Raw genomic sequence first — 23571 nt, forward strand, 5'->3', positions numbered from 1 at the left:
ATTTTATAGGTTGGAAAAATAAACCTTACTAGATTTTAACCCGCGATACACCGCGGAGACAATTCATTTTTAAAAATTAATATATATAAAATTTGTAAATTATTTTATAGTTTACCATTGTTACTAAGTAACGTCCTGCCAAATCCGTCCTACCAAACATGTCCTGCCAAACCCGTCCAAAAAAAAAACTATTTATTTTATTAATGTTGATCTTATTTATAATATGTTTATGAATCATTGTCAAAATATTTTAGTCGTTGCGTGACATTGAACCCACACATTTTTCGCCAATTGGTTAATATATGTTCATTCTTAAAATTTCGAATCACAAAATATGACGAATTTTTTTTTGAGATTTTTTAAAACTCTATATATTATATAATGATGTTAATTTTTTTGATAAATTAAACTTTTTATAAATTCAAATATTGATAATGTTTTATGAAGTTTAAATATACAAATAATAATATTTAAAAAATTAATATTTTTTGCCTTTTAGGTAATGATATAATAACTCTAAAAGCAAGAATTTAGAAGATTTAAATCCTTAAATAAATATTTTCATGCCTAAATAATTAATGTCAGTAGTATGACATTGTAAATAAGTTCAAATACATGATTTGTTTATTTAAACAAAAAACGTTTAGTAAGAATAATATTTATTTAAACAAAAAACATTGTTTTAAAATATAGTTAATAAAATACGTTTATGCTAATTTTAAGGGATTGATGTGAAGTTTGTTTGGATTAAATTTGATTGATAATGTGATTGACAATTTAAATTAAAAATTTAAAGTAAAATTAATTATTTTGGAAAATATTTAATGTTAATGGCATTGGGTTGTAAATAAGTCCAACTCTAAGATTTATTTGCTAAAATGACTGCAAAAATGTATATGTAGATAGTTAAGGAATAAAATCCTTAATAATCTGATTTTAAAAATAAAAGCAAATAAAGACGATTTTCAATTAATTTTGAAATACATTTGTGTCCTTTCTTAATTCAATTATTTTAACTGTTTTGTTAATGAACTATGATATAAATATAATCAGACTAAAAATTTTTTTTTTTTTATAACTTTTTTATTATAGGGGATTTTAGAATAATCATCACATAATATTCATCAAACAAAACACAAAACCGGTTGAAGGTTTTATACATATTTAACAAATGTAAATTTCAGTATCATTACCTAAGAAACAATCAAACTCACCTAACTTGTCAAGTGTACATGTCCTATAAGTCAAAAGAGAAACTTTTCTTATGACAGAGGTTGTCTATGTGTAAATGTGTAATATGTTGATGTTTTCTGCAATATCTTTAGCCGCCAATGTTTGAAAGAGTTGGTGCGTATCAACTGCTCAATATTTCAGTCCAGTGAAACATAGTTTTAAGTTTTCGAAACGAGAAAACAACTAGTTTGTTTTTTTACTTTTCACCAAACAATGTCTTTTTTTTCCTTGTTGATTCTGGAGAAACGAGAAATGGTGTTTGATAAGTCAAACCAATAGATACATTAGACATATTTATCTATGCATTAAGTTTCAATGACCGCTTAGAACGACGCCACTTGTTGACTATAGTTGCCCTCTTACATAGTCCGCATCTTTAAGGATATCTTGCCAAGGTAATCCTCCTGAAACTCCAAATAAAACTGAATATATACATAAAAGGAATGATAACAAGAAAGAGTTCACATGGTATTCAATCAAAAATGTAATAAGAAGGTTCATTCATAGGCCCCAAAAGGCTAAATGTTTTTTTTACCAATGCCTTTGAAATCTATCTATTTGATCACACTAAAGAAATAAAAATGATGAGCCAAAAATATTCTACTAACAAAAATGATGAAGGGGAAAAAACTGAAACCTGGTTTATAGCAGAGTTGAAAATCAACTCCTCTAAGCTGACAGCAATTCTCATGAGCTCGTCAATTCCTTCTTTCCCAGAATGTGGAACAATTTTCTTTAGTGTGTCCAATCTGCTCAAGTGACAAGTATAATTTAGTTATACATTAACATATTTATAGGTCAAGGCAATGCGACAAAACGTTATAACCTCCTATATCTACAGAATTTTGGAGGAGGAAATGACTATGACAATGTGTAATGAACTTACAAAGCATTGATATTCTTCTGGCGTGAATCCTGTGGCTGTTGAGTTCTCCAGTCACCAGTGTTCACGGCAGGTTCATTGTTCGGAACAGAAGGCTCTGAATTGTAAATGTCCATAAGAACACACCCAAAAAAAAGTTCATCTTATGTGTCAAGTCTAGGGCATATATATACATAAGCTAGCACCAAAAGAAAACATCAAAATTAAGCACACCAAAACAAGCTTCTGCTATACGTTACATGAAGGACTTTAAAATGTGGGAGAAAGAAAATGCCTTTACTAACCTGGAACCAACGGTGGGGTGTTATCATCAGCGGAGGAAGAACCAGCTGCATTTTGTGATTTAGTCTCCATATTCAGCATCTTCATACATATTTGACGAAGGTACTCAGTCTAAAGATCGAAACAAAAGTAATTAATCTCAAGCCAAAGAATGATCAATGATGTTAAAAAAATAATGAGCTTTATGAGTAGCAAAAAAAACTCAGTTCATTGCCAAATTGTGGAGTCACTGCCTCAGAAGAAAAACAGAGAATCACCTGATTAGAGGCATTGTTGAATAGTTTCTCCTCAAATCTGACTGCAATTTTCCTAAGCTCGTTAGTTCCCTCTGGTCTAATAAATGGAAGTTGCTTCAACTGTGTTTCCATTCTACACGAGCGATCAGTCAAATCAACAAAGTAAAGTAAAAAACCTTATTTGCAAATTTGATGTAACAAAAACACGAGGTTTAATAATCATAATAAACTCACATCTTATTGACGATTCTCGAGCGTGAAGCAGATGGAAATTGAGTTCTCCAGTCTCCTGTTGTGTCCATGGTGTTGGTTCTCTTCTCTGTATATAACTCAACTTAAAACAGATCAAATATGTGAAAAACAGACCAAATTGTCTTATAACACAACGATTATTGAAAGCATAGATTTGATCCGAGAAAAAACTTGAGGACACTAAATCACACAAAAAAAAAACCTATTGAGTTGAAAAATTATACCGATCAACAAAAGTTTCGTACAGTGATCGGCGAAAGAAACTTAAATCCCAGTAACAGAGCCTATCGACAAGACTTTGGGTTTCAGGGGTCAAGGTGGCGACGATTGGAGTGATAAAGAGAGCGTAACGAGATTGAAATGGTTAATTTGAAAGTCAACAATAAAAAGGTGGCTCGGCCCATTAGGCCCAAATAATTAAGAGTTTCCTTTGTTTCACTGTTTTTTATTTTTTAACGTCCCTTTTGAATCAAACTGAGTTTTTACTTTTTACATCACCAAAAATATTGAAGACAAATGCATTTGAATGCATTACCAAAGTATCAAACTAAGTTTTTAAATTCACCATAATTTTTTTTAATTTTTTTCGCCCTCTTCCACAGTCAACAACTCAACATCTTGAAAGATTTGGAACATGTTTCTCTAGTGCAATTCTCATGAGCTCGTTAATCCATTGTAGCCCAAGATTTGGAACATGTTTCTCTAGTGCTTCCATTCTGCTCAAATGGCAACAAGTAATTTGGACATTGTATAAACATCTATGTTTACAGGTCAGATCCTTGTACAACACATTCTGTACAATGAACTTACATCTTGTGGGCATTTCTTTAGCGTGAATTCGGTGGCAGTTGAGTTCTCCAGTCTCCTGTGTTCACGGCAGGTTCTTCTTTCACAAGACAAGTCTTTGAATTGCATTAATGTAATTGCACAAGAAAACAAAACTATTGACCTAGAAAATTAGAACGATGAGGTTCCAGTTTCCTTCATTTATCGGCCAAAAACACTTAATCCATTAATTCTCCGAATCAAAAGATTCTTTTTGTTAAAACTCAAAGCGTAAATAATAACACAACGAAATCCAAGATTTGCACCTCAAATCCAGAGGCTATGGGAGAGATTCGGCCAGGGGTGGCGGAGAGTCAAAGAGCGTGACAAATATGACAATGGGGAAATTGAATCATAAAACTAGACTTTATATAATCAAAACTTATAATATCCGAGTAAACTATAGAGGTTGGTTATACGGCCACTGACTGAAGGTGAGAGGATGAGTACATTAACAAAAGATGGAAAGTAGAACTGCACCATTGTAGAACTGTAGAAGATAATTAGTAATTATTAGTTACATACATCTCATCTTATAAAAAACATAACAAGAGTGGAAAAAAAAGCGAGAGCTAGACAAGAGCAAAAAACTTGCTACAACCTAAGAACTGATAGCTAAAAGGAAAAACACAAAAAATCATTAAACATTCAACTCGTCTCCTCTGTCATTAGAATCTTTGTATGCTTCTGCAAAGCAAAGGGAAAGGGGACGACTATTACCTATCTATAAATTCTTATCCAAATCGTATAGTTACATAGTTACGCGTAGTCTAGAGAACGTGTCACTGACAAAAGAATATTGATGTGAAAATTGTGTCGTAGTTATATATCAGCTGGTTCCATAGAGACTTTCAGGGCTCGAGTTGTTATCCAGAGCTATATTAAGGTCAGGGAGCAAGAAGGAGGAATCATCATTCTTTTGTGACTCAGCCTGCACAGAGATATGATATGTTATTTATACTCAAAAGAGTGATACTGTTTTAGTATAACGAATCGGAAAATGAAGTTAACCTGGAGTTTCTTTAAAGACTCGTTTCTTGCTCTTTGTTGCTTGAGCAGATCCTGCATAGTTGCGAGTTCCTGATTCAAGAAAACAAGAATTATATTAAAGATTTGGACTTTTTTTATATGAGAACAAAATGGGAAAGAGGTTTTACATTTCTCAAGCCATTCCTTTCCTTTAAGAGCACACTCTCCTCCTCTTTAAGTTGAGCAAGTGTCTGTGGACAACCACATACAGTGATTAAACTAAGACATAAAATCATACAACGTTGTGATTCTACCAGAATCTGATATTAATTATTCTTTTCTGGTTTACCTTTTTCTTTCTTGATCTCTTGAAAGGGCTTGTTGTAACACTCGTTTGAGTTATCTGCGTCAAACCCACCAAACATTCAGATTGTAGCATGTCAAAAAACACATATAGCACGTTCATTTTCTATAATCAAAACGCTAAATCTAAGACAAGTTAAACACCAAAAACATTTAAAAAAGAATCTTCTTTCTTGGTCAACAACTTATACCCAAGAAAAGCAATATGAATAAGAAGTGCATCTTTTTCTCCTACCTCGAGACATACTAAATTCGAAAGAATAGAATCACGTGAATGGAGCGTGATTTGGAAGACTTATACGCGTGTCTCCCCATGACCACGACCCCACAGTTTTGTTGTCACGAATTATCCACATAACCACTTGTCCTTATCACGTTCTTTTAATCACAAACCCAAAACTGATGACTTTGTGGGTTCTACTTTGGTAAGATAATTCAGCTTCAACCATAGAGAAAAAGAGCTAAACCAATATGAAAGGAGTTAGTGATTTTGACCAAGAGATGCTTCGGAGAGTTTTTGACTTTCTTTTTTCCATGTCAGCCCATTATTACCTATGAGACTTATTATGTTCCACGCCGCATCTGATTACACCACAGACGCACCAAACCCCCAAACCTAATCCGCCACGAAAACGCCTCTCGACCCATAAAAGAGGCAACCCTCATTATAAGCTATTATAAATAACGCCAGACATAACTTCTCTCATTGACCCAACTACCCCTAAAACACACTGCGTGAACGGGGGTAATCTCGTCATTGAATCGGTGATGACTGGGTAATTTAACTGGCTTGAATTCAGCGAACAGTTTCAGGAACCAAGCATCGTGACGTGAAACTTGGCCACCAACACCAATCACCATCATCTCGATGTGAGGAGGCACTAGATTGCAAAAATAGGAAAAAGCAAAGAAGATAGATAGGTTTTGAGTTTCATCTATGAAGAAAAAGAACGTGATCACGTCAGAGTAACAGAGTGATATTATCGGTCAACGCTAAGTCGGAGTATAGATAGAAAGGCCAAGATGGCGTGACCGGCGAAGAAGCCGATCCCGGACTAAAATGACGTAAATGGCCTCAAGAGAAACAAATAGGCATAGAGGGGCAAAACTGGAAGTAGTTGCGGAAAACAAGGAAGACTGAGATTACGTGAAAATGGATATCAGGTAAAAAGTACGACTAGGCTTCGTTATAACCCGGTGGCTAGTCACCGTCAAAACGCCGCATCCCGAGGGGTATAGTTGTCAAACACACAGAACAGAGTAAAGCAGAAGTTTCAAAAACTGTTGAACATATAAACCAAAGGGAAATTATCGAACGAACCTTAGATCTAACGGCCTCAGACAGTTTCACAACGCCACTTGACTCCTCAAATCCATCAACGGCAGCAGCAGCACCGCCTCCACCGCCGCTAAAAGAGGTTGCGCCGCTCCATGAAAGTGGGGTCGTGGGACTAGCACGCGTATCATGATCTCCCTTCTTCCTTAACGTCGCCGCCTTGGTCCTCGGCTGACGCACGCTCCACTTCAGCTTGAGATCCGACGCGCCGCCGCTCTTCGTCTCAGGAAGTGACGGCTCGGCATGGAGGAGACAGATCAGAGCCTCCGCCACTAATGAATCATCACCCATAGCCTCGTGAATCCAGTCTCCGCCGGTCATAGTCTGAGGTTGGACCTTCCACCGAATTTAGATAGAGAGAGAGAAAGAGAAGGAGAAGAAATGGTGGCGAAAAGTGGAGAAGAAGAAAAAATCTCCCGTGGCACATTAATGGGTGGATTTTTATTATATATAACGTTTTCACACATACAGTTATTAGATTGAAAAATTATTTTTAAATCTGTCTTTTATTTTCTTTCTTGGTGAGAGTGGGACCCATGGGAATACATACGTGGCATATAGTATTTGTACTTTGTGCAATTGCAAAGGTACTAGGGTTAGCGTCTGAATACACGCGCGGTTAGTGACATCTTTATGGCTTGCGTGCCGGTTCAGTTACATCCATTACTCTTATCATATGCAGTTTCGGGATAAATTTGTGGACGTGTGAGGTCATTCTTACTTGAATCACATTTTCGTACTTCATGATTGTAGATAGATGCCATATTGCCTATGTAGGATAAAGTTTTACGAAATTAGGATTAGTTAACTTATGTATTTATATTAAGTATGCATTGAACTCGTTTTCTTTTTCTTTTTTGGCTAGGATTGAAAATTATAATTTAATGTCCATTCATACAGTATTTACTGTCCATAATACTCCAAAAATTTGAAACAAATTATCCAATTATTAAATGGTCGCTAAATTCGAAAAACCTAAGGGCTTTGTTGTGGGTACATGGGTCGAAAACAGAAAGATGAATTGGGCCTTTTCACATGTCCGTCATGTTGCAATGTAAGAATTATATCCGGTTCTTAATCAGATTTTGCCTGACCATTTCTGATTCATAACTAACCGGAAAAGTCAACAGTTCAATGCACTTAAACCGGTTCTACCTTAATCTGTTATCGTCATCACTTACACTCTCTCGCAAACACCCAAAGCCCTAAAATCCTTAGGAGCAACCAAAATCATGGCGCTTCATCTCGCCAGACGCCACCAAAGGTTACCATCAAACACATCTTTGATTCGATTTTTCTCCAATTCCTCATCGGACTCACCTCCCCAATTCACGAACGCACCGGTTGAAAAACCGTCTCAGTCACCATCTTCTCCGTCACCGTCAGACTCTTCTCCGATCTTCGACATCAAGAACACTCTGAAACTGAAATTACAGAACCAGCAGGAGCAAGGAAGGAAACCATTTGACAGATCCGATGCACAATCTCAGAATCGCGGATCGACTAGTTTCTCCCAAAACTTGGGGAAGAATCTCGCCAAGTTTCAGCGGAGATCCACCGTTCCACCTCCGAGGGATTCAGGCGGCGTACAGCCTCCGTCTTATATTTCCTTAGCGGGCCTCTATAAGCAGAGCGCTGCAACAAACTCATCGGATCCTAGAAATTCGAAAGCTCAGGGTTTCAATTCAAACACTGTAAGTGAAACTTTAAAGAATTTGAGGACGCAGATTAACACTTCAAACAACATGGGGAAGAGAGGAGGGGTTTTAGGAAGTTTCAAGAGCACTGTAGGTGAAGCATTGCCAAAATACCTGTTCGAAACACAAATGGATGAGAGTAAGGGAAGTGAAGGTGAAACAGAGGAGGCGATGACGGAGTTCTTAATGTTTTATAACGAAGAAGAATTAGGTGAGAAACTAAGGACGCTTAGGCCAGAAGGAGAGAAAAAAGAAGGATGGTTCTCATTGGAGGAGTTGAATCAGAGATTGGTTAAGCTAAGGCAAGTTGAAGAGAAAGAGGCACAATATCGGACTAAGAACTTTGCCCAACTCAGAAATGTTATTTCATCATTTAAGAATGAGAATTCTGAAGCTAGTTCCCGTACGTTCTGAGCCTCTCATTACTCTCTCTCTCTCTCTGTGTCTAATCTTTGCGAATTTTAATTGGTTGTCTTTGCTTAGGACTCGAGGTGTTGAGATCTTGGTTTGATTTTTGTTGTTGAAATGATGTTTATGTGATATAACGAGGTTTCTTTGCTTGCAGAGCAGAATGTCGCCATTATGGGCCATCTCGGTGGTATCCCTGAATACAAGCTTCTTCCTCCAAAAGAGGATCTAGTTGACACTGTAAGCTTTTCGCTCTTAGACTTTAGAGCTAGTAGCTTGTCACTTTAATTAGTCATGAACCAAAAGGCTTATATGATAGTTTCTACAATTCTGTGTTGATCTGTTGTGACAATGGGTATTGATCTGTTTTGTTTGACTGCATCAACAAAGTATTTCCACCCAGATAACATGTCCTCTGCGGAGAAGATGAAAATTGAGCTCTCGAAAGTCAGGGAAGAGTTCAAGATGTCAGAATCAGACTGTGGTTCTGCACGTGTGCAAGGTAAACTCTACATAAGGCCAGTGGTCTGATCAATGTTGACTTTAGCCATTTAAAGGTTTACACGTTCTAAGATAGATTGTCTTGTGATGTCTCTGGTCTCTCCTTACAGTGGCACAACTCACTACTAAGATCAAGCATTTATCCTCAAGTTTGCACAAAAAGGTAAAACTTCAAACTGTTTTCGATATTTTTGTGAAGCTATCCATCCCAGTTTCTTGTGGAACCTTATGTCATACCTGTTGGTGGCTGTACCGTAGGACAAGCATTCGCGGAAGGGACTTTTAGGAATGGTGCAGAAACGGAAGAAACTGTTGAAATATCTAAGACGAACTGACTGGGATTCTTACTGCCTTGTCCTGTCAAAACTCAGCCTTCGTGACAACCCGGATTACAAGTGCTAAGCTTTATTGCACTAGAGACCCGATGATGGTATCTGTGCACTCTTTTGGTTCAACCAACTTACTGTTGTGAGTGAGACTTAGCTGTTCAAACCCTGTTAGGCATTTTCCACTCTAGGGAAGAAAGTCGCTCTATTCTATTTTGTCCTCTTACTCCAGTGTTTCAGCTGGAGCTCTTCAATCATGCATTTGTGGCAAAGAAATGAAGTTGTGGATCTCTTTCATTGATGTTTAGTATTCCCTTTCACATTTGAGTTGTGATAATAAAGTTATCTACGAACAAGCCTCATGATTTCATTTTACATTTATAGCAATGGTTTGATGATCTTTTCCCAAATGTCACATTGAAGAAGAGAAACATTAGGTTTTTGGAAGAGAAATTGTATCTACAGAATCAAAAACATCATGCCGTTTTCTCACAAACCAAGAGCACCGAGAGGCGTTTTCCCCTGCCCGGCCTCAAAGTAAAAGATCAACATGGCAACCATTGCGAGCCTCGAGTGCTTAATCTCTGCCAATTTCAGCCTCTCCAGCTTCTCAAAGTCCGGCTCATAAACACCGTCGCGGTTTTTCCCGGCGAGACCCAACGGATCGAAGAATCTCCCACCGGGGTATCCCTGATCGCCGGTATAGTTCGCGAAATTCTCGGCGGTCTTCGACCATGGCGTTGCCCACTCAACCGATTGAGAATCCGGGTTGAAGAAATCGACCCATCGTTTGCTCTCCACCCAACCCATGAGAAGCAATTGGGTTCCAAGAAGCGACCCGAACGAGAAGGGAGCGATCGCGTCTGGCTGGGCTCCAGCTTCAAACCATGCCACACCGCTCCAGGCCTGGCCGACGAAGATCCCAAGAACCGCTGCCATCGCCCATCGGCCATGGATCAGCTCAGCCTCTCTGTACCATTTCAGAAAAGCCGGGTCTTTCCCCAAACCCAATGGGTCGAACCCGAAATCTCCTGGTAGCCTGCGAATATCACACACATTTGACTCAATAACTGGGTAACAAACAATTCGGGCTTTTCATGCTCTCTTGAGATTCAGCTAACAAATTAGAACCAAATGAGTAATCAGGACCTTGAATTATCATAATCTATTGTCCAAGCTAGTTTATGAGAGATATGAATGAAAATTCAGCATTGTTCATGCTAGTAACTCAGATATAAAAGAGAATAGACTTACGAGCCATCGAGCCATTCAGGGTCAAGGAAGTTGCCACCACCTTTAACGGCAGGGATCCAAGATTTCTTAGGCTGAGCAGCCGCAGCAGCGACAATAAGAGTTTTCCTGCCAACTCTCTGAGCTCCAGTGCCTACGCCGCTTGCCAATGCGGTGGCACCTCTCTTGCCTCCGGTGAGGAACGAAGAACCAAGCCCACTGAGGACAGCTCCGGAGACCGCCATCGCCATGAGATCTCTAATATACTTGCTCTGTTTTTTTCTCTCAAGATGTGGAGAAATGAGTGTTTGGTTGTTGTTCTCTCTCTCTGTTTTTCGGAGCAGAAAGAATCAAAGAGAGGAGATTTAGAGGGACAATGTGAGATAATGAGAATCTATAGACGAAATCTCAGAGGCTGTCGTGGATAGATTTCTGACCAATTAGGAGTCAGAAACTACTTCACCATATCCACATCACCCACACTCACCACTGTCTTATTCTGCCAACTCAGTATTTACATTTTTCTAATACTTTACTTATCTAAATCTAAATTGTGAGAGGAAAATAAAATGACACGTGGAAATTAATTTATTTTCTTATTGAAATGTAAATGACAGCAATGAATTTACAAAATGGCTGCATTATGTGGCTTATTGCGTTTAGATTACACATTACATGATTAACTGAAAAAAAAAACGAAAATTTAAAAATATATAAAGAGAATTAACGATTAAATGGCGGGGAATCCCAAGTAGGCGGAGGAAGCTCAACAAACGGTTGATTTGAACCCATGTCCGGGTTTGGTGTAACCGGAAACGGATTATCCGGTATTGTTGGGATGGACTCTATTGGTGGTGCGAATGACGTCACCGGCGGTTGCCATGGATTTGTGACCTCTGGCGGCGTGGTAAAGTCGGGAGTTTGGGGTGGGAAATCTCCGAGGACTGGTGGTGTGGAGAATACTGGAATTGTCGGTGGATCTTGTACGGTCGGTGGTAATGTGAAAACCGGCGGGATCTCTTGAACCGGTGGAGGCAAAATCGGCGGGAACTCTTCAGCCGGTGGAGTGAGAATTGGCGGGAAATCTTGAACCGGTGGAGGCATAATCGGAGGGAATTCTAGAACCGGTGGAGGCAAATTTGGCGGGAACTCATCAGCCGGGGGAGCGAGAATTGGGGGGAAATCTTGAACCGGTGGAGGCAAAATCGGAGGGAATTCTTGAACCGGTGGCGGCAACTCATCAGCCGGGGGAGGTAAAATCGAAGGAAGGTCTTGAACCGGTGGAGGCAAAGTCACGGGAATGACTGGTGGCGTTAATGTTGACTGGTCAATAGGCGGTTCAATGGTTACATCAGGTGGTGGCGGTTGTCCGATGACTATATCCGGTGGGAGATTGTTTACTGGTGGAGGAGATCCCGTGATTATAACCGGTGGGAGATTGTCTACAGGTGCAGCTGGTGGCGTTAATGTTGACCGGTCTAAAGGCGGAGGAAGGAGGAAAACTGGAGATGGTGGTGGTGATCCAGTAGTAATATCAGGCGGCGAAAACCATGCTAGTGGTGGCATGGGCGGGACGTCTGCGACTAGAGGCGGAGGAGGTGAACCGGTGATTCCCGGAGCTCCGCCACCTAATAGAGGAGGAGGAGAAACGGTGATTCCCGGAGCACCACCGCCTATAAGAGGAGGAGGGGGTGAACCAGCGATTCCTGGAGCTCCGCCGCCAAAAAGAGGTGGAGGAGGTGAACCAGTGATTCCCGGAGCTCCGCCGCCAAAAAGAGGAGGAGGAGGTGAACCAGTGATTCCCGGAGCTCCGCCGCCTAAAAGAGGAGGAGGGGGTGAACCAGTGATTCCCGGAGCTCCGCCGCCTAAAAGAGGAGGAGGGGGTGAACCAGTGATTCCCGGAGCTCCGCCGCCTAAAAGAGGAGGAGGAGGTGAACCAGTGATTCCCGGAGCTCCACCGCCTAAAAGAGGAGGAGGAGGGGAACCAGTGATTCCCGGAGCGCCACTGCCTAAAAGAGGCGGAGGAGGTGAATCTGTGGTTCCCGGAGCGCCACCACCTAAAAGAGGAGGCGGTGTCATTGTAAATGGTGGCTGTGAAACCGTGCCGCCAGGTAGAGGTGGTGGTGGTGATAAAACTAATGGAAGAGGTGGTGAGGGAAGAGAGGAAGATAATGGTGGTGGAAGAGGCGCAGAAGGTGGAGGAAGGGGTAGCACCGGAGAAGGCGTCACAGATGGTGGTGGTAGAACAGGAAATAAAGGCGGCAATGGAGGGAGTATAAAAATCGGCGTAGGGACAAATGGTATCACCGGCGGTACTGGCGGCGGTGAAGCTGGTGCTGGGATGCAAGTTATGCAAGGCTGGGGAGGAGGCGGTTCCGGGGCTGCTACACAAGTAATGCAAGGCTGCGGAGGAGGTGATGCTGGGGCTATTACACAAGTAATGCAAGGCTGGGGAGGAGGCGGTGCTGGGGCTGTGACACAAGTAATGCAAGGCTGCGGAGGAGGCGGTGGTGGTGGAGATGGTGGAGGTGGGCAAGGAACCGGAATCGGAGGAGGCGGTGGTGGTGAGCAAGGAACCGGAGTTGGCGGTGGAGGTGATACTTGTACACAAGTAACACACGGTGGTGGTGGTGCACCGTTGACTATGATCGGAGGCGGAGGTGGTGAGCAAGGTGTGACTGGGAGTGACGGTGGGGGCGGAAGGGGAAGAGGTGGTGGTAAGGTCGCCGGAGGTGGCAAGAAAGGGTTTTGAGGACAAGGGTCAATCGGGAAATTCCATTGACCGCAAGTTCCGAAAATGCACCGGAAAAACACGTCACACCTTGTTGAGAATGCTTCTCCGTTTCTACTTCGGCTTCTTCTTCTGCTTTTGACTCTTCTATTCCTTCTATCTAAACCTTTCTTGTTTTCGTCTCTGTGTCTGTGACTGTTGTGTGGATTCTCAATTGCTTCTGTTATTGTAACACTGATCAAAAGAAGTGTAACTAAACATCTTAGTACAAGTTTCTTCATATTTTTCGTAAGGCATGCAAGAACTAAACTATGCATGTGTATGTATTTATAGTCGAATCATTGATTGTCGAGTATGTATGATTTTTGGCAATTCTTATGTTTTGTCTCTCTACCAAAGACTTTAGTTTTGTAAGGATTCAATGAATACATTTTGGTAATAAAGGACAATATTTATTTGGTTACACAATCCAAGGTAACGAGGCAATAACTAAAACTGACTTGGAATTTAGAGCTCTGAGGTAAGTGTTAGCCAGCACACGGCCTCAATGCTCAAAGAATATTGAAGTACATATAGACAGAACTATTTTGTTTCTGTTGCAACAATCTATAAAACAAATACGTAACACAGCATAAGACCATATCTCTAAAATTCGATTCCGGTTTAGATAAAAAGTTGGGTCAATGTGGAAAACATACGCCATTCTAAAACTTTCTAGTTGTTGGATTGAGCCAAAATCATAGAAATCATGTTCTATAAGCCCGGTTTGAACATAACCGAGTGTGCAAGACGTCACAACATCTAAAAGAATTGACTGAGGAGTGAGGAGATGAAATATTAAGGAGTTACTATTATACAGAATGGATATGAACAAGCAAAAGGTTAATAAGAGAGTAGAAGAAGTAAGTAAATGCGAAGAAGGATAACGTGGCATAAAATTTTCTGTATAATGCTGCTCTTTACTCGAAGAAGACGCATTGAATTAAAATCGAGTCTTCTTACTTCGAGACTTGTTATCTTATTCCACGCCGTTGCTTCAGCTGCTCTTCGTTATTACCACATTTAACTCAGCTGACCCACACTCTGAATTACCGTTTTAACCTTATACACTCATCGACAGTTTTTTGGGCCCAAAGTTTTATAAACTGTCACTAAGCTCGGCCCACTAGATCATATAATAACTTTTTTTCCTAGACAAAAGAAATACGTATCCCGATTGTTGACAAAAAGTCAAAAAGAAATCCGTTTAAGTGAATTTATCAATTTACTTAGAGAAAAAAAAAATTGCTACGTTGTTTACAAACAAACAAAATTGTTTCGTTAAATCTACGTAGTTTAGTAATCGTACACCAGCTGCTAAACAGAAACAAAGAAAAGAGAAATCAGAAAATGATTAGCGTTTGAGCAGAGGGGATTCCATGAACAGTGGAGGAATCTGATCAAAGGCCTCTGCGGACGAGGTTTGGGCGGGAACATCCGGAGGAGGCAACCATGTTATTGGTGGCATAGGTGGAAACTCATCCAACGGCGGTGGAAGAGAGAACACTGGCGGCGTTTCGTCTCCAAATGGTGGCGGAGGTAGCCATAACGGCGGAGGTTGTGTCGTCTGATCACCACCTGGTAGTGGCGGCGGAGGAGACGGCACCAAAGGGGGCGGAAACACTATCACCGGCGGGGGCGGTGAAGGGAAGAAGAAAAATGGTGGCGGAGAGGGAGGAGGAGGTGAAGGAACGAGCGGTGAAGGAGGAGGTGGTGGTGGTGATGGAACCAAAGGCGGTGGAGACGGCATAAGCGGTGGTGGGCATGGGGACGGCCTTGGATGCAGTGGTGGTGGGGGTGATGGAACCAAAGGTGGCGGTAGACGTGGGGATGGCCTTGGACGCGGTCTCGGACGTGGTGGTGGACGCGGTGGTTGGAATGGTAGAAAAGGGTTTTCCGGCGAAGGAGTTGTAGGAAAAGGCCAATGACCACAGGTGTCGAACAAGTATTGATACAGAGGATCGCAGCTTCTGCGTCCGCGATTACGACTGCTACCACTGCTGCGTCTTCCTCTGTTTGATTGCTTTTGCTCCTCTACGGTTAAAGCTTCTACGTTAACGTTTGACTTCACTTCATAGTCTGATATGGACTCTGTTGTGTGAATGATTAAAAGGAGTAGAGACAACAAAAGTCCAACCACGAGTAGTTGTTTTGCTTTCATCATCTCTTTGTGTTCTTTGGTTACGTTGTCTTCTTCTTTGATAGAAAACTCCTACGTAACAACAACAGTTGTATATATACTACAAGATTAATCAAAGACCATTTTAATATACTAAATTTTTTGTTTGCCCATTTGATATAAAATACTACATGAATAATGCATTATGGGAAAATGTAGCTAGGAATCATAAATGCCGAGAGAAGGATGAGGATTATCCTGATAACACAATTTATTGGCAAAGTGGCAGATCACAAAAGTTAAAAAGTGGTGACTAAAAATGACCTCATTTATGATCACGCATGGTCTAAAATACATACTTTTTTTTTTTGTATTTGCATCTTCTTTTTAGTTTTTCCGATAAAGAATATTGCCTTTCTAAGTAATTGAAAGAGATCAATATTTTTTTTTCACTAAATCAGTGTTGATAACTAACTACATAAATAAATGATTGTGATTTATTTTGTAAATTTTTCATAAAACTAGTCTGAGAATAAATTTTGGATGTGTGTATTAAAAAGGCTTTAATTGCTTAGAATGATGTGCCACCGTTGTAATTGAATGCATTGCGCCTTCACTTCATGTTTATCTTCATTTTCAGCAAAACTCTATTTTCCTTCGAGAAGTTGACTTCAGTATAGCTAGATGCTATTGTCTATTCCCATAATGTTAGTTACGAATGCTAATCAACGGTTGAACCAAAAATAAGAGTGCTAATCAACTTTCACTTCTGAAATAACAAAAAAAAAAAAGTATTGGGAGGAAATTGACCGATAACATGGATTATAGATGCTATTATCATATCTAGAACGGTGTAACCAATATGCTTCATAACATGCTATTATGTGAGATATTTCCTTATAGATTGATTGTATGATGCAGAAATCATTCTTACTTCAAAGTTTTATCCCAGCTTCCAGTAACAAGGAGATTCATTCCAGGGATCCAAGCTATCTGATTGAAAGGAGCATCGTGCATAGCAACAGTAGATGGTTGAGCACCAGACAACAATGGCCACATTTTTGCCTGCTTATCACATCCTCCGGTAAAGACTGTGGTTCCATCATCTTTCCAAGCAGAACACAAAACCTTAACCACAAGAAAAATCTTTCATTAGAATTTGAGCAAAGAGAAAGCAGGAGGACACATAAACTCAGAAAGCAGTTGCATATTACCGGCTGATCATGAGACATTGATACCTTTGGTTCACTGGCTATAGAGCCGTCACTACGGGTTATTTCCCAACATCTCACCTGCAATCAGAGTGTCACAACAGAGCCAAGATTTGATCTGAGTGCATTATGAATTGGTGTATTACACCGAACATGTTAAATTCTTAAAGCAGAGTAAAGAAGAAAGAAGAGAGAACCTGACAATCCCATGAAGTTGCCACAAGTATATCGGCCTTTGGACTAAAACTTAAGCTCGAAATAGAGTCGGTGGCTGGTGGAGTAATCTGCAAGTAAATGAAATTCATATTGAAATTCTCCTTAGAGGATTCCCGGATCAATCATCGGAACCACTCAAACCTAAACCCTAATAATGGAAATCTCTTTGATTAACGAAAAGATTCAATCAAGATTAACTATAGCCTGAACATCCGGTAGTGATCTCAAGTAAATCGGTAAAGTTTCCAACACAAAACTTGGGAGAAAACAGAGAAAAGAAAGGTTACCTCGTAGGAGTTGTTAGGGTTATTGGTGCTAGAGGTGGCTTTATCACCGGAAGTAGACATTGTAAAAGCCAAGAGAACGGAGAAGATTCTGGTGGAGAAGTTCAAATCAAGAGCACAAGAAATAACGTCAATAATGGTCGTCTTGGTCGAAGAAGGCAGAGAAAGAAAGAAAGAAAGTTTATCAATGGGTGAAGAGTGAGCAACCGTAGACGAGAGACGTCGGTTGTTAGTTAATCCGGGCTGCTTCAACAGTTCGTTATTTTTCCGGTGACAGAAAAAGGAGGGAACTAGAAGAAGTTTGCGAGAGAGTGAAAGAATGCTTTATATACGTTCAATTTTTGTTTTGTTTCCGTCAGGCCTTTGCTTATTTAGCCCAATAAGTTTAGTAAAGGCCCAATATACCTTTGTATTTTTCTCATGGTCCATCATCTACTGAAATTGTAAATTTAACTATAAATACATAAATGCAATTTACAAAAATTAAACATATCATAAATATAAAAAGATATGATGAAATATAAACAACTTGATGATTGATAACTTAATATTTAGTATGGAAAATTTCTTTTAATACATCTTTAATTGCTTTTTTTGTTTAACAAAATAAATGAATCAAGTGGGAAACTAAAAGAAAAGTAAAAAACAAAGCTGTAAAAAAAGAAGAGGAAATTGAGTAAAATACTTACATGTGTATGTATGTAGATGAGATAAAAAATACATAGACATATAAAAAGGGTGTTATCGAGAAGAATCATCATATAAGAAAGAAATCAATCGTATATCTTCCAATCAGGTGGCTTCGCCTTTCAGATTATTTCCCCATCTAGAAGCTCTCTCTCGACTCTCTCGTCTGTTTCTATCTTTCGTGGTACCTCTTCTCTTCTCTTTCCTTTTCTGAGTTTCTGTTAATTTTACTCTCTCTTTTTTTTTTTCTTCTCTGTTGCTTATATAATAAGATTTGTCTTTCTTTTCCAAAAACTCGTTTTCTCTAATTCTTCTCTGCGATTCTAATCAAATTCCGTATAGATGCGTCGCTCTTCATCAAAGAAGAAATCAGGTCAATCAACTGAATCAGTCACCACGGATCTCTTTCGCTCAGGTTTTTTTCCCAATTCAATCAATTCCGTCTAGGGTTTATGTAATTATCTGCTCAATAGTTGAACTCTTTGTTCTTGCTTCGGATTCTGTAAAATTTTCTGCGATTGGATTGAAATCTCAGTACCCTTTGATGGGTTTTGGGGTTGATGAACGAATTATTGTATATTCATCAATTTTTATGAGAAAGCTTTCAAAATCAGTAGAATTGACTTCTTCTGCAATATTCTTTGTGATCACTATCGCCGTAGCATTGTATCAACGTTTCTACTATGTTTTGACTTTTGTTTTTTGTTTTGGTTCAGCTTCGAGCAAGGCCTCGAATAAAGAGATGGATCGAATTGATCACTTATTTAATCAGTATGCCAATAAATCTTCCAGCCTGATTGAGTAAGTATCTGTTGATGCACGATGAATCAATTTTTCTTTTCATGCAAAATCAATATCATTGTTTTCATGTCATAAGTTACGATTCTATGAGTTACTTTTGGTACTAATACTTTGGTATAACTACTACTACTTCAACAGTCCTGAAGGAATAGAGGAACTATGCTCCAATTTGGAAGTGTCACATACTGATATCAGAATCTTGATGCTTGCTTGGTAATTATCCATCAACACTTTTATTAATGTTTTTCTTCCTTCTTTACCAGAGTTACATATCCTTTTAACTTTTAAATTGTCGCTATCGCAGGAAGATGAAAGCTGAGAAACAAGGTTACTTTACACATGTAAGGAAAAATTTGAAGCAGCCATAAGAGCTAGTGATCCTTTTTTTTTTGATACTTGAATTAAGTTTGTGATTTGTGTTTTTGATCTTAACTCACTGTCCATCTGTAGGAGGAGTGGAGAAGAGGCCTCAAGGCTTTAAGAGCTGATACGATCAATAAGTTGAAGAAAGCCCTTCCGGAGCTTGAGAAAGAGGTTCAAACTCTTATCCTTTATATTTTCATTTTGATTGACATCTTCTGAGTATCAGTTTAGACTGAATCATTCTTATTTCTGTCTCTTGAAGGTCAGGAGGCCATCAAATTTTGCAGATTTCTATGCTTATGCCTTCTGTTATTGTTTAACAGGTAATATTAAAATTTCTGCTTCTGCATGAGGATATATATATTGCTGTTGTTTCTCTTTTCTACCTTTCATGTGTATGTGACCTATGTTTTATTGTTCAATGCAGAGGAAAAACAGAAGAGCATAGACATAGAGACTATATGTCAACTCCTAGAGATCGTCATGGGATCTACATTTCGAGCCCAAGTTGACTACTTTGTTGAGTATTTAAAGGTTTGGATCACTCAAAAGTCTCACATTGTATAATTTCCAGAATGTTTTCACGCAATGTTGTCATCTCACATTGGTTATATTTGTTTGGCACAGATCCAAAACGACTACAAAGTGATAAACATGGACCAATGGATGGGACTTTACCGGTTCTGTAACGAGGTATGTTTCCTAATTCTTATAGTTCCCCAGCTTGGCAGTTTCATCAACTAACTCTGATTGTTTGTAATATTTACAGATAAGTTTCCCGGACATGGGGGACTATAATCCAGAGCTTGCATGGCCATTGATTCTTGACAATTTTGTTGAGTGGATTCAAGAAAAACAAGCCTGAAATCATTTCTGAGTCCCCTCAAGTCGAAGCTTCAAATCTCTGCAGGATGATCAGTGGGCTCTCTCATCAAACAGATTCAGCACATTTTTACTTCAGTTTTCATCTTTCAAACATTAAAAAAAGACACATTATATGATTCTTGTTACATGTGATTAACTTCAATAGAGGGAACACATAATGTTTGATTTATTACATCAAGTTCTGTTAGTAGTAACCAATGATTTCGAATTAGCTTGTAAACACGTTGTTACCAAATTTATAACCATCAGATTCATTCTGAAATGGACGGTGTAGATCAGCTTACACCATTACTAAACAATCCTAAAACCTCAAAAACGAATTCTCCATCTCTTAAACCCTAAGAAAAGGCTCATCTTTGCGACTGCTCCCGTGTTCTTCGTCTCTCTGTCAATGGCTCGCCTCCTCAGATGTCTGAGAAGAAGTTTCATATTTAGTTCATCGACTTCGATTGCGTACAGAAACCCTAGAATATGTGTTCAGTCAAATCAAAGCTATATTTTCTTAAGCAGCCGCAAGTTTCTCAGCTCGGGGAGTTACGTTTCAGAAATGCGGAGAACAGCTTTCGAGGGTAACATTCTCAGATTAATTCGTTTGGAGATTCAGTCCGAGCTTGATCACTCGCCTATTCTTCAGGTATTCTGAAACTTTCAATTTGTAATTGTTAAGCATTTGGTAATCTGATACTACAAAAAGTCGACATCTTTCGAAACTGGAATCTAGGATTGAATCATCTCATACGCAAATTGATGATCCGGAATTATGTTTGTTCCTCACTAAATTGAGTTTTTGTTTTGAGAATCATCAATGTTGAATTCATAATGGAAGAAAGAAACTTTAGTTTGTCTGATTGGTTGATTCACTGCCTGAGCTGAGCTGAGCAATTGTTTGTACACAAAATTTCAGCCTGAAGAGAGTTTTGGTCCATTCACGGTGGATGAGCGTCCGGGGGAGCAGTGGATTAGCTTGAGAAGAAAATTTGGGGAGAAGGAAGATATTAAGATTGAAGCAACCATGTTTGATGGATCAGTTCCATCATCAAAATCTACTACCAGCGACCCTGAAGATGTTCAGCTTCATATTACTTTCATTGTCAACATCTCTAAGGGTGATGGTGAGACCTTAGAGATCATGTGTTCTGCTTGGCCTGATACCATACAGATCACCAAGTTCTTTGTTCGTAAAAGCAGCCAGAACTCACCAAATGCCTATATTGGACCTGAATTCCAGTACTGTGATTTGATCACTTCTTTTTTAAACATAAACATTTTCTTTTTGTTTCTGATACGATGGAACTAAACTGTCTTTTGTTCAATTTTACAGGGAAATGGAAGATGAACTTCAAGACTCGGTTTATCGATTTTTGGAGGAAAGAGGTATAAGTGATGATCTTGCTGAGTTCTTGCATCAGTACATGAAGAACAAAGATAAAGCTGAGTATATTAGATGGATGGAGACTGTTAAATCTTATGTTGAGCAAAAATAAAATCTTCTGCCGACCACATTCTTAAGCAGCCAATGAATGTTCCCTTGGATATATGATTATATGGCTTAGATGGACTTTTATTGGCATGGTTCTTAGTTTCCAGAGGTAATGTGACATTTAAATCTAATATGGATTAGTTGCGAGCATATATATGATAATGATTATATTAAAGCCGTATTGCATGTAGGCGCCATGTACCCTTTTCAATGCAGCAACATACTCCCACAAATAAAAAGTTACAAGATGAGAGAAACAGATGGTTGTACTGTATGTGTGGCATCTCCAAAATAACTCAACATTTAACAAGCTCGTCTAGACTGCAAAGACAGGGATGAAATTTTCTGTACACAATATTTATGTTTTTGATCTTTAGATTCTTTACTAGAACACCGATAATTGCAGAACAAATTGACATCATGGGAAAACCAGACGTGGCCCAACATAAAGATGAAACGAAAGAAATGGGCAAATTCTACTTGGTTATCCAGTAAATGAATATGAGAAATGTGCATACAGCCGCAACGAGTGAAAGAATGATTGTATCCATCGACTTTTTCCTCTTTATCGCTGCCAGAATAGTGTTCACCTGCAGTGGTTTTAACCATCCAATTGCAGGGTGAGATATAGGATAAACACAGGCCATAACCGAACATAAAGAAAGCAACGAGCAAAAGAGTGTGTAAATAAGACTAGGAAAGCTCTTCGTACCGTAGGTAGACGGCTGGCGACATTGCTAAGCTTTGAGTTGATGCCTCCAAAAGTTGAACGTTGAAACACAAGCGTACCGAGTGTTGCCTGAGCTTGTGAAATGACACCGTCCATCTGCACCGTTTATATAATAGTCAGCTCACATAAGTCATGACGTGTTCGATTAACTTGAGAAAGCCAGGCCTATTGTACGCTACAGCTGTAGAGTCTAACAAAGGTTAATCGCAAAGGAGAGTTTATATACCTGAGCTGTATTGCGGTTGATTCCCATATGTTCCTTGATCAGGGCTTGTTCAGACCCATATCCATCTTCTAAATCTAATCTAGTCCGATCAAATTCTCTAAAGTCCTCAAGAAGTGAAGCATGCTCTTGTTTTGCTCTAAGACTGGAGCGGTGTCGATAAAACTCCTGCATTTTGAATGAGTCATACATACAGGAACAAGACTGATTTACAACGAAGGTTGAGTCATAAACTAGTCCAAGAGCAGAGTGTGAACAGATGGTTAAAAAGATAACACTCATTTCATTACTAATCAGTATATAATCAACACAAGCTATAGAATAAGGCAAATATTCAAATGGTATGAGTCAGGAAAGGAACAGTACCTGTGTCAGATCTTGAAGGATCTCTTGATGTCGAGTTAAAGTATGGGAGACCATTTCTGACCCACCAGAAGATACCCATGCTTGCATCTGAGCATTAACTTGTTGCAGTTGCCTAAGAAGTAAGTCAATCCCAGCTTCAAGATCACTCTCATTACCATCTGATTTTGATAAAGCCTTTGTGGAAACAAGTCTACGATATGAATGCATCTGCTCGTCAAGCTGAGCTTCAATCTTTCTAGCCTGTGGGATTCAATACAACACAAAGCTTATTCAAATATCAATTGGATCCAGTAAAAAGATAAATCATTGAGAATTAGCCAACAAAACCAATAAATTCCCCAATTCGAATCGAACCCAGAAGATTGATATCAATTCAGACCTCAAATATTCGAAATTCAAGACAGATTTTCAGACACTACCAGCTTCCCCAACACAATTACCTAGTAGCTTCGAATCAAACGACACAATAATTTTATAAAAAGAAAAATACCTGTTTCCGTAAAGCATCCCAAGAGCTAGGCACATCCATGGCGTCTACTGAATCTGTCAAAATCTCTCCTTTATGAAAGCGGATCGTGTCCTTTCCGGCAAGAGACCTTTTTCCGATATAAATCAGATGCGACAATCTTCTTCCTCGTCCTCGTCACCAAAGGTTTGAGCCCCTAAAAGATGCGATCCAATTGGTTCGAAATTGAGACAAGTAGTGAACGGAACGGATCGGATTGAGAGAAGGATAGAGTTGGTTCGGAGACGCAGACAGAATTTCTGCGTACCCCTTCAACGGAAAATTGCTTTTCAGTTTTGCGTAATCACAAATTAATTAATTCGATGACCTGAGATTCGGCGGGTATAATCCAGTGTTTTCCACCCTACAGTAAGTTTATATATAAGTTGA

At 39.4% G+C, this 23571-nt stretch overlaps 11 protein-coding genes and 2 long non-coding RNA genes across 21 annotated transcripts; 6 read left to right on the top strand and 7 right to left on the bottom strand.

The window, feature by feature from the left end:
- Window positions 1-1286: 1286 nt before the first annotated feature.
- On the bottom strand, window positions 1287-3247 carry AT1G15790 (mediator of RNA polymerase II transcription subunit 15a-like protein). 5 transcript variants are annotated; one of them, NM_101447.4, is made up of 7 exons: window positions 3111-3247; window positions 2869-2953; window positions 2656-2767; window positions 2401-2509; window positions 2120-2213; window positions 1871-1982; window positions 1297-1637 (listed from the first exon to the last, which is right to left on the bottom strand). In NM_101447.4, exons 2-7 carry the CDS (start codon window positions 2934-2936, stop codon window positions 1593-1595), a joined length of 540 nt encoding a protein of 179 aa, NP_173031.2. In that variant the 5' UTR covers window positions 2937-2953; window positions 3111-3247; the 3' UTR covers window positions 1297-1592. The 5 variants fall into 5 exon arrangements, with proteins under 5 accessions (NP_001322877.1, NP_173031.2, NP_973837.1 ...); NM_202108.3 differs by having other exon boundaries at window positions 2869-2968; NM_001332187.1 differs by having other exon boundaries at window positions 1307-1655; window positions 3111-3226.
- A 940-nt stretch (window positions 3248-4187) lies between these two features.
- Window positions 4188-7027, bottom strand: AT1G15800 (uncharacterized protein). The gene is made up of 5 exons (NM_101448.5): window positions 6365-7027; window positions 5030-5083; window positions 4869-4931; window positions 4723-4791; window positions 4188-4642 (listed from the first exon to the last, which is right to left on the bottom strand). The coding sequence occupies exons 1-5, from the start codon at window positions 6698-6700 to the stop codon at window positions 4541-4543; spliced, it is 624 nt and encodes a 207-aa protein (NP_173032.2). The 5' UTR covers window positions 6701-7027; the 3' UTR covers window positions 4188-4540.
- Window positions 7028-7335: 308 nt separating this feature from the next.
- On the top strand, window positions 7336-9680 carry AT1G15810 (S15/NS1, RNA-binding protein). Its single transcript, NM_101449.5, has 5 exons — window positions 7336-8479; window positions 8642-8724; window positions 8875-8986; window positions 9096-9148; window positions 9244-9680. Exons 1-5 carry the CDS (start codon window positions 7612-7614, stop codon window positions 9385-9387), a joined length of 1260 nt encoding a protein of 419 aa, NP_563982.1. The 5' UTR covers window positions 7336-7611; the 3' UTR covers window positions 9388-9680.
- Window positions 8457-8898, bottom strand: AT1G05203. The gene has a single exon (NR_138853.1). It is a non-coding gene; the product is annotated as an other RNA (long non-coding RNA).
- On the bottom strand, window positions 9578-10996 carry LHCB6 (light harvesting complex photosystem II subunit 6). Its single transcript, NM_101450.5, has 2 exons — window positions 10566-10996; window positions 9578-10350 (listed from the first exon to the last, which is right to left on the bottom strand). The coding sequence occupies exons 1-2, from the start codon at window positions 10790-10792 to the stop codon at window positions 9801-9803; spliced, it is 777 nt and encodes a 258-aa protein (NP_173034.1). The 5' UTR covers window positions 10793-10996; the 3' UTR covers window positions 9578-9800.
- On the top strand, window positions 10328-10685 carry AT1G05207. Its single transcript, NR_138854.1, has one exon. It is a non-coding gene; the product is annotated as an other RNA (long non-coding RNA).
- Window positions 10997-11175: 179 nt separating the features above from the next.
- AT1G15830 (uncharacterized protein) lies at window positions 11176-13733 on the top strand (the record flags this gene model as incomplete). Of its 3 annotated transcripts, NM_001332188.1 has the most annotated exons (3): window positions 11176-11575; window positions 11741-12955; window positions 13046-13733. In NM_001332188.1, the coding sequence occupies 2 exons, from the start codon at window positions 11842-11844 to the stop codon at window positions 13291-13293; spliced, it is 1362 nt and encodes a 453-aa protein (NP_001322621.1). In that variant the 3' UTR covers window positions 13294-13733. The 3 variants fall into 3 exon arrangements, with proteins under 3 accessions (NP_001322621.1, NP_173035.1, NP_001322620.1); NM_001332189.1 differs by lacking the exon at window positions 11176-11575 and having other exon boundaries at window positions 11842-12271; window positions 12464-13671; NM_101451.2 differs by lacking the exon at window positions 11176-11575 and having other exon boundaries at window positions 11727-13670.
- AT1G15825 (hydroxyproline-rich glycoprotein family protein) lies at window positions 11189-11724 on the bottom strand. The gene has a single exon (NM_148468.2). The coding sequence runs from the start codon at window positions 11643-11645 to the stop codon at window positions 11265-11267; it is 381 nt and encodes a 126-aa protein (NP_683309.1). The 5' UTR covers window positions 11646-11724; the 3' UTR covers window positions 11189-11264.
- An 814-nt stretch (window positions 13734-14547) lies between the features above and the next one.
- On the top strand, window positions 14548-15490 carry AT1G15840 (uncharacterized protein). Its single transcript, NM_101452.1, has 2 exons — window positions 14548-14876; window positions 14897-15490. The coding sequence occupies exons 1-2, from the start codon at window positions 14839-14841 to the stop codon at window positions 15237-15239; spliced, it is 381 nt and encodes a 126-aa protein (NP_173036.1). The 5' UTR covers window positions 14548-14838; the 3' UTR covers window positions 15240-15490.
- An 870-nt stretch (window positions 15491-16360) lies between these two features.
- On the bottom strand, window positions 16361-17204 carry AT1G15850 (Transducin/WD40 repeat-like superfamily protein; the record flags this gene model as incomplete). The annotated part of the gene is made up of 4 exons (NM_101453.1): window positions 16361-16558; window positions 16645-16722; window positions 16839-16925; window positions 17145-17204. The coding sequence occupies 4 exons, from the start codon at window positions 17202-17204 to the stop codon at window positions 16361-16363; spliced, it is 423 nt and encodes a 140-aa protein (NP_173037.1).
- A 677-nt stretch (window positions 17205-17881) lies between these two features.
- AT1G15860 (defective in cullin neddylation protein (DUF298)) lies at window positions 17882-20138 on the top strand. 3 transcript variants are annotated; one of them, NM_101454.5, is made up of 10 exons: window positions 17882-18012; window positions 18171-18243; window positions 18545-18629; window positions 18768-18842; window positions 18934-18970; window positions 19080-19163; window positions 19255-19315; window positions 19420-19526; window positions 19620-19685; window positions 19762-20138. In NM_101454.5, the coding sequence occupies exons 2-10, from the start codon at window positions 18171-18173 to the stop codon at window positions 19855-19857; spliced, it is 684 nt and encodes a 227-aa protein (NP_563983.4). In that variant the 5' UTR covers window positions 17882-18012; the 3' UTR covers window positions 19858-20138. The 3 variants fall into 3 exon arrangements, with proteins under 3 accessions (NP_563983.4, NP_001154344.1, NP_001185006.1); NM_001198077.1 differs by having other exon boundaries at window positions 17901-18012; window positions 19420-19553; NM_001160872.2 differs by having other exon boundaries at window positions 17882-18243.
- A 61-nt stretch (window positions 20139-20199) lies between these two features.
- On the top strand, window positions 20200-21545 carry AT1G15870 (Mitochondrial glycoprotein family protein). Its single transcript, NM_101455.2, has 3 exons — window positions 20200-20511; window positions 20782-21104; window positions 21199-21545. The coding sequence occupies exons 1-3, from the start codon at window positions 20269-20271 to the stop codon at window positions 21359-21361; spliced, it is 729 nt and encodes a 242-aa protein (NP_563984.1). The 5' UTR covers window positions 20200-20268; the 3' UTR covers window positions 21362-21545.
- Window positions 21514-23475, bottom strand: GOS11 (golgi snare 11). Its single transcript, NM_101456.4, has 5 exons — window positions 23167-23475; window positions 22677-22916; window positions 22314-22478; window positions 22070-22183; window positions 21514-21947 (listed from the first exon to the last, which is right to left on the bottom strand). Exons 1-5 carry the CDS (start codon window positions 23203-23205, stop codon window positions 21834-21836), a joined length of 672 nt encoding a protein of 223 aa, NP_563985.1. The 5' UTR covers window positions 23206-23475; the 3' UTR covers window positions 21514-21833.
- Window positions 23476-23571: the final 96 nt, after the last annotated feature.

The sequence above is a fragment of the Arabidopsis thaliana genome, assembly GCF_000001735.4.
Source record: "Arabidopsis thaliana chromosome 1 sequence".
In the NCBI taxonomy this organism is placed as follows: domain Eukaryota; kingdom Viridiplantae; phylum Streptophyta; class Magnoliopsida; order Brassicales; family Brassicaceae; genus Arabidopsis; species Arabidopsis thaliana.